The 15464-nt window shown below is 33.1% G+C and overlaps 3 protein-coding genes across 3 annotated transcripts; 2 read left to right on the plus strand and 1 right to left on the minus strand.

The window, feature by feature from the left end:
- The first annotated feature begins 253 nt into the window (after nucleotides 1-253).
- Nucleotides 254-959, plus strand: LOC116114637 (stellacyanin-like). The gene is made up of 2 exons (XM_031400782.1): nucleotides 254-504; nucleotides 605-959. The coding sequence occupies exons 1-2, from the start codon at nucleotides 327-329 to the stop codon at nucleotides 838-840; spliced, it is 414 nt and encodes a 137-aa protein (XP_031256642.1). The 5' UTR covers nucleotides 254-326; the 3' UTR covers nucleotides 841-959.
- Nucleotides 960-3915: 2956 nt separating this feature from the next.
- LOC116114627 (stellacyanin-like) lies at nucleotides 3916-4919 on the plus strand. Its single transcript, XM_031400773.1, has 2 exons — nucleotides 3916-4153; nucleotides 4346-4919. The coding sequence occupies exons 1-2, from the start codon at nucleotides 3976-3978 to the stop codon at nucleotides 4651-4653; spliced, it is 486 nt and encodes a 161-aa protein (XP_031256633.1). The 5' UTR covers nucleotides 3916-3975; the 3' UTR covers nucleotides 4654-4919.
- Nucleotides 4920-8469: 3550 nt separating this feature from the next.
- On the minus strand, nucleotides 8470-11897 carry LOC116114619 (probable receptor-like protein kinase At2g42960). The gene is made up of 7 exons (XM_031400760.1): nucleotides 10860-11897; nucleotides 10662-10766; nucleotides 10357-10479; nucleotides 9908-10078; nucleotides 9693-9822; nucleotides 9334-9543; nucleotides 8470-8948 (listed from the first exon to the last, which is right to left on the minus strand). The coding sequence occupies exons 1-7, from the start codon at nucleotides 11510-11512 to the stop codon at nucleotides 8826-8828; spliced, it is 1515 nt and encodes a 504-aa protein (XP_031256620.1). The 5' UTR covers nucleotides 11513-11897; the 3' UTR covers nucleotides 8470-8825.
- Between the last annotated feature and the right edge of the window lie 3567 nt (nucleotides 11898-15464).

The raw sequence follows: 15464 nt of genomic DNA on the forward strand, positions 1-15464 counted from the left end.
CAAGAAATACAAAAAGTCTAGACTCCTTCCAGTGCTTTCACATTCAATCCAAATATAAATCCGTTAAATTAGTTCTTTCTAGAAAATTATTATAATTGAAAGTTTAATATTGGCAACACACGTGTCATCAATATGTCTATTCTATAAAAACTTGTCAAATTTTTATTGGACCGACATATATTTCGTCCCTGCTATGCCGAAGAATTCTCACTCAAAGTTCAATAGATTTGTGTATATATATATATGCCCAAGCATACCACCTATTACACACACATACACTAGTTGATCTTTATTCTCCCTGAGACTCTGGTGATTACTGATTAGTGATGGCTTTAGCAATTAGGGAGACACTAGCTTTCTTGATGATCACAATGCTTTTCCAAGTCTCTTCTGCCACTGTTTACAAGGTGGGTGGCTCTGCTGGGTGGACGTTGCCTATTTTAAGAAATGTTGATTACAGTAAATGGGCTTCTAACAAGCCATTCCATGTTGGAGATGTTGTTGGTACGCTCTTACACGTTTTTTGCTTCTTTTGTTTTTTCAAGTTCATTCAATATTTTTATAATATGTGTTTAGTTAACAATGGATTAATATGTATGTGCAGTATTCAGCTACAACAAACTATTTCACAACGTGGAGCAAGTAACCCAGAAAAATTATCAGGCTTGCAATGCAACATTTCCCATCGCTTCTTACAACACCGGCAACGACTCTATCACCCTCGAAAAGGTTGGCCACAAGTATTTCATATGCGGTGTTCCCGGTCACTGTCAGGTTGGACAGAAGGTTGACATCAACGTCACTCCACTTGCTCCTGTTCCTGCACCAACAACAATCTGATCTTCACTTGTTCAATCTCTGCTAGGATTTAATTTTCTTTTGCTTTTTCATGTACTAGACCAACAGGTTTCTCAGAGATAAATAATACTGTTGAATCTCTACGAGGTTTAGTGTTTTAATTAAGTGTTAGTTTATCGGACATGATCTTTATGTATATCTAGGCAGATGCAAAGTTTAATTAATGTTATACTTTAATAAATTAATTACCTTTAATTCTACTGCTTCCAATGGGATGTTATTTGGACAAGATTTGATAATTTTTTACAAGTCAAAGTCTGGAAGATGTGTTTATTACTAAACTAAACATAAACTATACGAGAGATTCAATTTTATTTCCTTCAATGCGTAAATCATTTTAAATACTTGGGAAATTAGAGTAGTATAGAGTTTTATGAATAGTGAACCAATGAGAAAGTCCCACATAAGTGGATATGGTGTGTACAAGATACTGTATTGGTCAAATAAGGAGACACACTACTTCCCAACTAACCTGTATAAATTTATTCAATTATATCATTTTTAGTTACAAATACGGAAACGTTTTGAGAAATAGGAAAGACAGGCAAGTTAAACAAGGATGACATGATTATCAGAGACGCAAATACAACATACATGAACACAGCCATTTTTTTGTTCTTCTTAAAAACTACCATCTTCAGTATTGAACAATATTATTATAGCTTAATAACCCATATGCTAGAAGCTTCTACCCATATATATATATGCTAAACATAAAATTTTCATTCTAAAATAAATCAAACAAACGAAAAAGGATAGTAGTGCTGCTTCAGTTATGTACAACATGGTATTCATTTCTGAAATTCAAATGGTGATCAGGACTGTGAGGATTTGTATAAAGGGTTTTTAAAATTTCATGTTGAGATCTTTTTCCTTAGAGTTTGGATAAATTTAAAAAAAAAAAAAAAAAAAAGACTTCACATTTTCTGTCCTGCATGGGTCCTCTTTTCGTTTTAATAAGGTTAATCTATTTATTAAATGGTTGTTTACACGATATAATATCTTTTTGACTCATTAAATTAAAATAGACGCATGATATATCATTTTAAATTCACAAGATATGCATCTACGTACTTTCCAACTTCATTTGTATCGTTGTCGTCATTTTCCATAACAATAATACAAACCCTTTAACAGACAGAGATCGAATACTAGTTCTTCTGTGAGAAAGATCATTAGATTAGCACCAGAACGAACAGGAGGAAATCATTGATTTGAGAGATAATATAGGATACTCAACAGGAAGAAGTGTCGTTGAGCAGGCTGATTAATTGTTAATTTTTAAATTCATAGAATGATTTAATATTTTTATGTTTTTAAAACAAATTCACAAAATCCATTGTAATTTGTAATCATAAGTAGAATAAAGAATTAAACATTCATGTCTTGCAAAGTAATTAAATGTACGGTAAAACCTCATGATGGTGATCACGAAACAACCCCAGTAAAATGTGAGAAACCCGAAACCCGTTTAGTATATGCAAAACCTGCAATAACACAAATTGCAAATAAAGCTCAAAAAGATCGGAAATGGAAAGTGTCGGTAGTAGTGGTAGATGCCGTCAATAGAGAGGATTCTGATGCATTAAGGATTACGACTGGCAGTGAGCACGATGTCAACCTTCTGTGTCCAGATTCACAATGAGTTTTGGGGGTGATAGAGTCAGCCCCAACGTTCATGGCAATTCATGAAGATGTTGCATTGCATATTTGCATGATTTAAGCGCAGTGAAATTGGTTCTTGTGATTGAATACTGCACATAAATGTACACCATTGTTAAGATATATGTGTAATCGACCTAATAACATCTCCAATATGGAAATTCTTTTCCAGAAGTCCGTTTGTTGTAATTATCGACATTGGCACATCGTTCATGTACTCATCAACCGTCTCAAGGATATTTGAGGCTTAAGGCGAAAATTTTAACTTTAACTTTATAATAATTATTAATTTTTTTATACTTTTACTATATCCAAATATATATTTTCTAATAGATATTTTTGATTAAAAATAATTACAATCTAAGCCATAATAATTAAAGATTCAATAAAAAATCATAATGATATCAATTTAAAATAACATACAAAAAAGAAAATAAATAAAATTATAAAATGATATCAAAAGGTTAACTCCCCCTTGTAAGCCTAAAACCTGTCTAATACGTTTTTGATGTGGAATCCGTGACACTAGGTAATTGCTTCACTTGCGTAAGGTTCCAACCGGTCCAGCAAGAAGGAAATATTCTTTGCCAAATTCATCAGTCATCAACCAGTTTAAGTGAGCAAGAATGAAATCAAGGAAATATTTCATCACGTATCGTCACAATTATGAAAAATTCTCAGAGATGATCAGATTACTGCAACACATAACTACTTTTTTAAATCGATTACACTGGTAGAATATCAACAATACTTGAACAAGAAACTGGAAAGAGCAAAAAGTAAAGAAATACTTTTCACATGCAATCGCAATAAAATTCTGTGAAAACAAATTCTTTCCTAATAATAATAATGAGTAATGCTAGAACCACCGAAGGTTTCGCACCAAATCTGTGCATCTAATGACGTAGCAAAATTCTGACCGTTTATTTATTATCAATTAATATTAATCAATGATCAGGATTTTACCACGTCATTTGGTGCACAGATTCGATGTACAACCTTCGATGGTTCTATCATTTTCGAATAATAATTTTAATCGGAAGCTTAGATCATGGTACCACGTGTCCATTAGGACATCTATTCAATAAAAAATTGGTAAATTTATATTTGATCACAAGATGAGAGGGTATCTAATACAAAAAAAGAGTACCACCTTACCAATAATATAAACCAATAAATTTATGTCCTGTACAATAACTATAGTGAATATATAAATAAAACAAAAAATAATATATATTTGGCATAAATATATTGGTTTATTATACATTAAAACAGTATGTTATTGTATTTCATAATTATTTATTGAGTACGCGGGAGATCCGTCCACCAAAGAATTATTTCTCACAAACTTCAACACTAGGACAAGAAAATCCAATATATATATATATGCCCAAGCACACCGTGCTTTGTCTCACACACATTCTTTCGTTTTGATAAAACTCTACTTGATCAGTGATGGCTTTAGCAGTTAGGAATTTAGTAGCTCTGTTGATAATCACAACTCTTTGTCAAGTCTGTTTCGCTGTTGTTTACAATGTCGGAGACTCTGCTGGGTGGACGCTGCCTATTTATGGGAAAGTCGATTATGAAAAATGGGCTTCTCCTAAGAAGTTCCATGTTGGAGATGTTCTTGGTATGCTCTGACACATTTTTTTCGTTTTACTAGTTTGATGGTGACCTTTCCATCATCATCGAGTAATCTTAACATATTTTGATTGCTTGCGTTTGCGTTCAATATTATATCGTTTAAATTTCTTCTTCAATAATTTGTAGAGATATGACAAGGGTTTTAATTATAACAGTGGATTTATACGTATATATGCAGTATTCAAATACAAGAGGCTATTTCATAACGTGAAACAAGTAACCAAGCAACATTTCAAGACTTGCAATGCGAAATTTCCCATTGCTATTTACACCAGTGGCTCCGACCATATCACCCTCAAAACACTTGGAGACTTATATTTCGTGTCTGGTTTTCCTGGTCACTGTCATATTGGTCAAAAGCTTCACATCAAAATCATCCCATTCCCAGTGATCATCCCGATCCCAGTCATCATCCCAATTCCTGTACCCCAAAGTAACAACACTAGTCCAGCACCATCTCCGGCTTTTGATGTTTTATCGCCATGAAGCTGCAACTGCTGCGTCCAAGAAACATGGCTCCATCTTTCCTATCGCTCAAGCTCTGGTGGTCGTCTTTTGTCCCCGTATCGATCTTTATAGTTTATATCACTGCTTTTAATTAATTTGGGTCGTCTCTCAGAGGTTTACTGTACCTTTATGTAATTTTTTAGTCTATTCTAATGGACATGAGGTAGCAAGATAAGTTTTTATTGTGTCTGCAAACGTTGATGATCACGTGGTCGTAATTTATAGTTTGATAATTTAATAAACAAACTTAGATTTTAATATACTCTATTGCTTGTGTTTGGATGTCCGCAGCAGTTGCATCTTAATTTCGATCAATTCTTTTGGTGGACTTTGAGCTCATTAAAGATTACTTTACTGATCTTTTACTTCATAATTAATAGTTTAAGTGCTATCTAATCAAAAGCTAACTCTACTTAAATGAAATAAATTTATTTTTTTTCTATGAAAGATAATTTGACCAACTATGATATGGCAAGTAATTAAGAATAATTTTATACCATGTATAACATAGACTAAATGACTTTTTCCCACCCAAATAATGACTTAATGACATTTTTCCACCCATAGACTTTTAAAATATCACTTTATTACCCAAATTTATATTTTGTTTCTGATTCTGACATCGTTGCGATCCGATATCACCATCATTCTCTTTCCCGATCATCACTCACTAAAACCCCTTAAACCCTACTCCCATCGACCTCATCAATCGTCAGCAATTGAGCTATTAAGGTTTGTGCAACCGTCCCTTCCAAGTCAAATTTCGATCAATTTCAACCACCAAAACTCAATCTTCCACACCAAAAGACTCATCAATCTCCCCTCTTCAAAAGCTTCAACAGTTTGTACTGAGTTTGCTATTTGTTTGCCGTTGGAATATAAATTTGAGTAATAAAATGATACTTTAAAAGTTTATGGGTAGAAAAGTGTCATTAAGCCATTATTTGGGTGGGAAAATGTCATTAACTCTATAATATATGTAACAAGTATAGGATAGTGTCAAATTGGGTGTATATAATTTACTGGCAATCTAAACATAAAGTTTAGAGATTTAATGTATTAAATAATTAACAGTAGCACAATATAATTATGTAAAATGCATAAATCACGGCATGCGTCTACTTCCCAACTTACTTGTTCAATTATGTCACATATTTTTTTGTCAAAAATATGAAATCATTCGAGAAAGAGGAAGATGTCTAGCATCCTATAAGAACTAGGACATTCTGAAGAAGGCTATGCTTCAATCTTCATGAAGGGTGTTATCTAGAAGGAAGAAGCCTATTCAAAGTAAAGCAACTTTAAAAGAAAAATATATTACTATCACGGATACAAAAATTCTAATGATATTATTGTGAATAAAATACATTAATATAATTCATATTTTCTATATATTAGACAAACTTTACGTGTCCCATTCCCATATGTTAACATTTCCCTTTATTCATTTATCAATAAAAAAAAAATATATATCAATATGATCTCTATTCTCTAGTTATTGTCTAAAAATACATATACAGTACCTCTTTATAGTCATAATGTTAGGACCAACTAAATTTATTACTATGAGAAGGTTATAACTTAATAGAGGTGTAGTTATCAATGTTTTAAAACCTGACCCGGGGGGTGACCCGATTAGACGACTGGGTCACGAGTTAACCGGTTTAGCCGATGGTTTAACAAATTTGAAATTTAGCAAACACACCCCTAATAAATACCATCAATCCATATAGGTTTGAAATCTAGCAAACACACCCCTGACCAAATGCAAATTGACAATCGTCTAGGAGAGCGGCGATGACACACCAGGGAGGGTAGATCGGGTGCTGGGGAGGACGAATCGACAGATGGCAAGTTAAGGTATTTTCGAAAAATGGCATATTGGTGATGAAAGTCAAATGGTCGCGTTGGCTTTTTTTGGCGAGATGATGGTGGATCTTCGTGAATGGCAGCAAGGGAGCTTCAGAGAAGGTAGATGAGTGGCTAAGGAGGCCTATTGATGCCAAAGAAAGCCGATCGACGTTGGGAAATGGAAGAAAAATTGCTGGACAACGAAACATCATGCGGCGGCGAGAGATGAAGCGGCATGGCCCTGAAGAAAGTCAAAAGGTGGTTTCCGATGGCAAGGGAAGGTGGAAGGTCGCTAGAAAAGGGGAGGTCATTGCCGATTTGCATTTGGCTAGATGGTGTGTTTACTGGATTTCAAACCTTCAAAGACTAATGGTATTAATCAGGGGTGTGTTTGCTAGATTTCAAACTTAAAACAGTTGAAAGGGTAACCGACCCTAAAAAGGCCCCGAGTCCCGGTCTAACTGGTTAAACCGACCGGTCCGGTCTGGGTTTTAAAACAATGATAATTATAAGAATTATTGTTTTGATTTCTTATTTTATAATTCATGTTTTAGTAGTATAAATGAATTGAGTGATCCAATTAGACAATTTCACTACATGAATTAAATTAACATTAATGTCTTCCTCAATCATCAAAATGAGCAATGAGTCGTGTATGTTTTAATTGAGGAAGAAATCATTACTGAAATTAGATAAGAAGATGAAAAAGATAATCATGCGGATGATATTACAGAAATACCAAAAGTTTCGTGTCAAGAAGCTCTAAACATACTTGAGAAGGTAGAAATATTTTGGCTTCAATAAGAAAGTGTTCATGCTGACGACTTATTATGTATCCACAAGATAGAAAATGTGATAATAACTCTAAATTATAAATTATTGTTCCAAACAACTTTAAATAAATATTTTATTTCATCTTAACTTTTAATGTAACATATCACATATTTCTTGCAATATACATATAATTATTACTGTATAGAAACAAGTTCCTTAAGACGTAGTTTAGAGAAATTATAATTTATTATAATATTTATTCTATATATAAAAAATTTTATAACTATTTGTAGATTATTTCTATATATAGTATAAAAAGGTTTTACTGTATGATACTGTATGTGTACACATTATATAAATGTACACAATATACTCATTATTGATTATATAAATGTATTATTATGTAAAAATAAATAAATAAACGTTTTTTATTTGAGTGCATTAATTTCATCCAAATTTGAAATTTTTGCACTGTTTAAAGTGTTCCCACTAGCATGCGCAGAAACCTGTAACAAGATTGTTGTCTTGTCTAATAAGAATTATTAAATAATAATTGCTGTGCATTACAGTCATAAAGGTGACGTGAGCTAGAAAAATGAGCTGCAGCTGACTCAGCCACGTTAATTTGTGGTGAAGAAAGGATAGAATCCGACCGTTAGACGTGGTGCAATCTAGGAGTCGGATACTTACAGGCAGGTCAAAAGCTGAACTCAACTCAACAGCTCTAAATTCAAACTTAGTGGCTAACATGATCTGTAGCACGATCCCAGGCCCTGCCACAAATTAAGAAAATAGTGCCAATCAGGGAGCCTTGTGCTTGTGGCTCTGGACCACTCTTCTGACTAACATTAACATTCTACCATATCAAAACTACTTTCAACGACAACTGCTACGAATTTAAGACCCATAACTTATTAAAGATTTTATGTCCTGGATATGAATGTTGAAGAGTCTATGAAAATTATGTTAACTAAGAAGATGCAATAAACTGCAGAGAAAAGAGAACAAGAACAAAAGAATAATATGCATCATTACACTGTAGCATAGTAAGTGCATTGTTTCTGCTTGAAATCCAGTGGCACAAAGAGGGGAGCATAAGAAATTGATCATACTTTGATGGCCATTAAAGATGAATAAATTATAATTGGCGAAAAAGAGAGAATGAAAAAGTGAAACCGAAATAAGTAGTATAACCATTCCAAGAACAGTAACCAAGTAAAAACACCCAGCCAAAAAAAAAAGAACTGTAATTATGTATGAAGGACAGCCCGGCCGCACCGGAGACACATCTGTACAAACACTTCACTTTCTCATACATTCAGGCTTCAGCATCTCTCCCTTAATCCTTCCTTGGCAAATGCATGAGAAGACTCACTATCCAAAGGGGCTATCTTCAATCCAATTCGTTTTACTTGAGGAAAACTTTCCAAAAAACAAAATTCTGATATTTGATCACGTATCAATGGTTACCAAAAGATTTAATCTAATGTAAGGCAATAAATACCCAGGTCACTTGTTTGTCAGTTCTATCCATGGGTCGACTCAGATATATGGCTCTCAGAATCTCCTATTTTGCTTTCAATATCAGTTGATTCCTTCATGGATTCAATTTCCATACTTGCTGTGCGGCTCTTTCTGTTCCTCCGATCCTGAAAAAAAGTGTGTTACAAATTTTGTCATGGGCTTATCAGTTTAACTTGAAATGAAAAGTATAGGAACAGACAGAATTATTAAGTCTTTCCTCGTTAAATTAATTCAGTATTTTGCAAATATGGGAAATATCTGGATTATAGGGGAAAAGCCACAACATTCCACTTGAGGAGGTGTTATATCATAGTTATTACCAATATATCTGATATTATACCTCACAATCGGACCAGAAGATAAAGGTACTGTGATTAAATCTTCCAATTGTTAGTCAAAATGTTGATCATGAGAAAAAAAAAGGAATGCCTGAAGTAAATTTTCAGAGAATTTGTAACAGTCGGACAAACAACGGCTCTTATCAATCCAGGGAAATACAAAATTTCATACCTCACGAAATGGATAATCGTCAGCTTCAAGCATTCGAACAACTTGACTCATTTTGGGTCTCTTGTCTGCATCAGGATCAACACACCTAAGTGCAACTAGAAGCGCACGTTTTAATGATCGGGTTGCAGGTTTTACTTCAAGGTTTGGATCCACAACTTCCTCAGCTCTTCTTGTTCCCACCATCATCTTCAGCCACTCAACAAGATTGACCTGCCATGAGCAGATGTAAGGCTTAGCAGATGTTCTCACAGACATTCTACTTACCAATTTAAAGAAGCTTCCACATACAGCGAGAAGAAAAATTCTTGAAAAACCATGAATTCAGCATTATCAGTCATTGAACTTAAAGAATTTGGCACCTCATTAGCAGGTCGGCCATAGTCCACAGGGTCCCTTCCAGTAACTGCTTCTAGTAGTAGGACCCCAAAGCTGTAAATGTCACTTTTTTCATTTAACATTCCGGTATTAGCATATTCAGGAGCGACATAACTGAAATTCACAAAAGAGAACTCCCATTTTTAGATACTTCACGTAAGTTAGAATTATCAATTAGAAAGAGAAACTGATCACATACCCAAATGTTCCCATAACTCTGGTTGTTATGTGACTCTCTCCAGAATCCAAGAGCTTTGCCAAGCCAAAATCAGAGACCTTAGCATTAAACTCATCATCTATCAAGATGTTGCTTGATTTAATGTCCCGGTGAACTACTTTAGGCTCTATGGCTTCATGCAAGTACGCAAGCCTGCAATATGTAAAGCAAATGAAAATTTCAGTTCTGACTTCTACCCCTCAAGAAGAATCAGAATGCTGGAATTAAAGTACTTCTAATATTTAAAAAATTTTAATGTACTATAGTCTTTGCTTTTAATCTGAAAAAGAAAAAGATCTCAAAAAAATGGAAACAATCTAAAATGTCTTAAAATTAATTGAACTATCAAAAATGTATCAAACTTCAACCAAAATTACCATTAGGGTTTTAAACTATCATACGAATCTTCTGTGGGATAAAGATTAACTTACGCCTTGGCGGTACCAATAATAACCTTCATGCGGGCCTCCCAAGTGAGGGCACCGTGTTGACGCATAGCCCCATGTAACCATTGTTCCAAATTGCCATTGTTCACATATTCGTACACCAGCATCCTGAGTAATTAAATGCAATACGATCAAATTTGAGAAGTATTTGTCTCCAAGCCACAACTTAAGCAATTAAACACGAAGTTTGTGAGACATTAATAAATTAAATATGCTGAACTAGCATACATGGCTAAAAGTTAACATATGATGAGTGATTAACCAATCAATGAATAGTAACTGCATCACACCTGTGAACTCCTTCTATGCAATAGCCTAGAAGTCGCACTAGATTCTTATGTCGAACATGACCAATAGCTTCCACTTCAACTCTAAATTCTTTCTCCGCCTGTCCCCTGATTCCCAATTCAATACAAAATCATAAAGCTGACTCAAATACATAACTTAAAAAAAAGGTACAGACATGATGTCATTAAAAGTATCCTTACAAATTATTAAGAAGCTTCTTCACTGCTACCTCAGTTCCATTGATCAGTCTACCGCGGTAAACAACACCATATCCACCCTCACCAACCACATTCTCTGCCGCAAAACGATTTGTTGCTGATTGAAGATCTCTAAGAGTAAACCAGTGGCCCCATCCAAGATGTGAACCTTCTGGCAAACCAACTAAGGGAGAAGCTGTCACTAGTCCTCCATAAGACAATGAAGAATGCTTTTGAACAATCCCAGAGCTTCCTTCTTCTCCTGACTGTGAACTACATGCTCTCTCATGAAGATAAATAGAACTGCATTGACTCATGTTATCAGGATCACTTGATTTGCGAACAAGCATTTTCTCTGAATTCCTATCACTTGATTTATCTTGGACTGAAAGAAATAAACTTTCAGGGCGGTCATTAAAACTCTGACCCCCGACTATGTCAACCTTAATTTCTTTTGATACGTTGGGTATTTGGGTGAGGGAGAACTTATCTAATGATCTTCTAGATTTCCTCCGAAATGAAACCCATACAGATAAGATACAAAGAATCAAAACTATAAATGCACCAACAGAGATACCAATCAAAACCCATAGTTTTAGACCCAAAAATGCTGTCTTCTTTGATAATTCAGTATTTAGAGAACCCTCAGACGACATTTCTGATCTTCCAGATATTAAGAAAGAAACTTGTATATGGTCCTTTTGCTTCTGATACAAAAAAATTAGCACATTCCGTCCTGTATATTAGAAACATTTAAGGTAAGTCTACACAGCATAAAATACGAACTCATCCCTGAAATTTTAAGTTCTAAGATGCAATTTTCAATTTTGAATAAACTTGATTCATAATAAACCAAAGTTTAAACAACACAAGCAACCCAACACTGTTAAAAGCATCCTTATCCTAATTCTAACACTCAAATCTCATAGATAAAAGTAGTAAAACTAGTGCATTTAATATAATCTGAATGAACGATTAGATTCTTGGCTTACACTGCAACTATTAAGAAGAATCAAACAGAAAAAGAAAAGGAAAGGAAAGGAGAATCTGATACCAAATTGAACCAAGTTCAATTGCATTTTTTAGTTTTTATTTTTTTATTTTTATGGTTCAATTAGAAAACTGTAATGCTAAAAGAAAACCTAAGTACAATTGAAGGGCATTTAACCAATCAATAAAAAACTCATTTGCATTTAAATCATACTTTTAAAAAAAATCAAAAGAACTTCAACAAATTACATTAAAAAGACAGCATAAATAAATCTACTGATGACTCATCACGCTTACTGAAAACACCAATCAAAGACTCTGAGCAAATGGAATTTCTGATAAGAAAGCATCACTTATGATCCAAGCAAGAGTCAGAAAAAGAGAAATGTAAATACACTATAAAGTGATAAAACAGCAAAAAAGAAAAAGAAGAAGAAGAAAGCAATAACCTTTGTGGTATTGATCTAAACTACACTAACCCCCTTGATCTTCTTCCTTGAGCGACCACAGAAGCAAAGAAAAGGCTTCTTTGTTTAGAACCAAAAGAGAGTCAATGAGCATAGATAGGCCAATGTAGACCTCAAATAACACAATCCCACAAAAAAACCCAGATGCCACAGAAACAAAAGAAGAAGAAGAAGAGATGGAATTACAATTGGAGAAGAGTAGTTTACAAGTAGAGGTTTGTGCCCCCAGGTGGGCCAGAAAGGAATTGAGAGAATGATAAAAAAGAATGTGAAGCAATGTCAAGGCCAGACAAAAATCCAATCTTTGAAGGAAAATGTAAAGAGAAAGAGAGAGAGTTATTTAAAAGGACCAAAAAAAAGAGAAGAGGTGGGTGAAATGGTTGGTGGGTCTTTGTGCAAGAGAGAGGGACCTCCCAAATAGAAAGCTGGAAAGGAAGCTTAGTTTGCAATGGAGGTCAGGTCAGGAAAGTAGGAAACCAAAGAATGAAAGAGAGAGAGAGAAAGAAACAGTAAAGGAAAAGCAAAAATGAGGTGAACAGTATTGGCATTTATAACTAGGCAAAGAAAAAATTAATTAATATTTGTTAAAAAATTTAAGAGAAAATTTAAGAAAGGAAAGGGACAGTGAGAGATGAGATCAGTCAACACCAACTTACAAATCTAACCCCATTACTTCTCTTTGTACTTCCTTCTTACATCTCCTTCTTACCCTTCTTACAAGTTTTACTCTCTCTACATAGTACATAACACAACCTTAAACATTATTTAACCTTACCTTTCAATTAATCCTTTGGTTTAGTCATTTAATTATTCTGGTTCTGGTATATGCTTAAATCATCGTTAAGTTCCCTTAATTATAAAAGTAATTGTACAAAAGGTTTGTTCCTAACTTTGGCCATTTAATTTCATTATTGGTTAAGAATTTAGGTAGATTTTTTTTAATTTTTATCGGATTATTCAACTTAATTTACCATTTTTAGTCCACTTATTTCTTATTTGTCAATTGGATCAGATATTCGTACTTTTCTTGAGAAATTAGTTTATTGAAGGAATTTAAATATTTCAATAAAATTATTTAAATATTTCAGTTTAATTATTTCTTATTTAAAGTTGATCTACTTTTCTTAATTAGGTAAAATATTTTTATTTCACATTTACCAAAAGGATTTGACATTGACTGTTGAAACTTGTTTTTTTCTTTGGTGTCTATTACCTGTCTGTCTCCATTCATTTTGATAAGACCATAATTTAAATTTTCTTTTTATCAATCTTTTCTAAATTGGTTTGGTAATAAAAATATGTTGGTATACTGTCATTAAAATTTATAAATAAATAAAAAAAGCATTAAATAGAAGATCATTAATTATGAAAACAAGATCAGTTACCATAACATAGACAATACATTAATTGATAAGCATGACCGAAATTTTCAGGCTTAATTACTTACAATTAATATATATGATGATAACTAGGTATCATTAATAATATAAAGTTGGTTTGACCATAGTAACAAACATTTAATTCAATTTTAATTAAGGTAATTATGTTGTGTCATATTATTAGACTAAAACATTATTATTTATTTAAAGTAAATAAATGTGGTTAATTAATATAATCATGGGTCTACCATTGGAGGCTTTGATTAGAAGCATAACCTTTTCCTTAAAGTATGTCTCAAAATTAATCTTTTTTACAGATTTACATTAATTAATTATATTTTTGAAGATAAGAAAATCTAATAAGATGTTAAGTGTCTCCGACAAACTTTGACTTAAAAGGGCCAATTCTAACCGCCGATCACCGTAAATCATGTGATATCTTGAAAAGGAGTTGATCAGTGATGAGCACGTTGCTTCAGCTTTACTGGAACAAAACTTGCATGGGCATCACGTGTAAGGCACGTGTAAAGACTGCCCTTTTCAGCTGCCTGCATGTATTAATTAATTAATTAATTAATTAAAAAGATTATGTTTTGTTAAATATAGATAGAGGGAAGGAATGTTTCCACGGTTGCATGAATTTATGAATATATATTTGTACACAAACATCAACACATTAATTTTTAAAAAATACAAAATCCATTTTATCCAAATAAAAACATGATATTCCCACTACAAAAATATTTAAATATTATTATTATTAATTTGCTCAAGTATCACGTTGAAATATAGTTGAAAAAAATGTTGCATGTTTTGTAAATTGTAATTGTCTTGTTGAGGAATGAATCCTGGCCGATCTCATGGATGTTTGAACTCATTCATACTTTGATTTTATATTCATCTCCCATTTGTCTATAACAACAAGCACAAATTATAAGTGGGCATAATACTACACATACAACATTTTATCATATAATATAATGTGACAAAAGATCATTGACTGATTTTAAATTAAAAATAAACTTTCACTCAATCATCTTTTATCACATCATGTTGTATGAGAATGTTGTATATGTAATATTGTTCTTATAAATGGTCATCTCACAATAATATTGGTTGACCTTATTTGGTAAAAGCCTATCCATTAATTAATTACACCCCGTCATGAATTGATTAAAAATAGCTTATAGATCACGATTTGGTATTGGTTGATGAACAATCAAGTCAAGAAGCTCTGAAGTGAACCAATGGGAAGAGCTAGCTTTCCAATTGAAAGTGAAGAATTTGTTTGGTCATATATACGACTGTCTACAGCTTTTTATTTGACTGGAGGTTTAGCTTTGCTTCCATATGAAAATTCCAAGTCACGAAACTCATAATTAAGCAGTTTGTTTTAGGTAAGAATTAATTGCTTAACAAAATATACAAATGCATAATAAACCTTCTTTCTCTTAACACTAGTTTCCTCATATCAATCTTCTACTTGAGACTTCAAACCATTAATAAATCAAATGAAGACAAGCCTTTGAGCTTCACAGTGCACTGATCAAAGTGTTTGAAATGAAACTTGTAAACTTGTAATTTTGTTGGTTTATTTATATCTTCTTACCCCCTTGAGAGTCCAATTAGATGCTCTCCTTTTATGGAATGCTTGCACGAGGGACTTATACAAGTTATTAACTTTGTTTATTATATACCGCAACCAACCCATTATCTAGCTAGCTAGCCAGCACAATCAATTATTATTATATTCTAGCAAACATAATCATCTC

The sequence above is a fragment of the Pistacia vera genome, unplaced genomic scaffold (assembly GCF_008641045.1).
Source record: "Pistacia vera cultivar Batoury unplaced genomic scaffold, PisVer_v2 Contig122, whole genome shotgun sequence".
Classification (NCBI taxonomy): domain Eukaryota; kingdom Viridiplantae; phylum Streptophyta; class Magnoliopsida; order Sapindales; family Anacardiaceae; genus Pistacia; species Pistacia vera.

What these genes read in the sequence shown, in the direction of transcription:
- LOC116114637 (XM_031400782.1), top strand. Translation starts at nt 327, where the DNA reads ATGGCTTTAGCAATTAGGGAGACACTAGCTTTCTTGATGATCACAATG. An exon ending in CCATGTTGGAGATGTTGTTG is followed by an intron (nt 505 to 604) that starts GTACGCTCTTAC and finishes ATGTATGTGCAG; the next exon opens with TATTCAGCTACAACAAACTA.
- LOC116114627 (XM_031400773.1), top strand. Translation starts at nt 3,976, where the DNA reads ATGGCTTTAGCAGTTAGGAATTTAGTAGCTCTGTTGATAATCACAACT. An exon ending in CCATGTTGGAGATGTTCTTG is followed by an intron (nt 4,154 to 4,345) that starts GTATGCTCTGAC and finishes GTATATATGCAG; the next exon opens with TATTCAAATACAAGAGGCTA.
- LOC116114619 (XM_031400760.1), bottom strand. Translation starts at nt 11,512, where the DNA reads ATGTCGTCTGAGGGTTCTCTAAATACTGAATTATCAAAGAAGACAGCA. An exon ending in TGCATAGAAGGAGTTCACAG is followed by an intron (nt 10,480 to 10,661) that starts GTGTGATGCAGT and finishes TTAATTACTCAG; the next exon opens with GATGCTGGTGTACGAATATG. An exon ending in ATTATTGGTACCGCCAAGGC is followed by an intron (nt 10,079 to 10,356) that starts GTAAGTTAATCT and finishes TACATATTGCAG; the next exon opens with GCTTGCGTACTTGCATGAAG.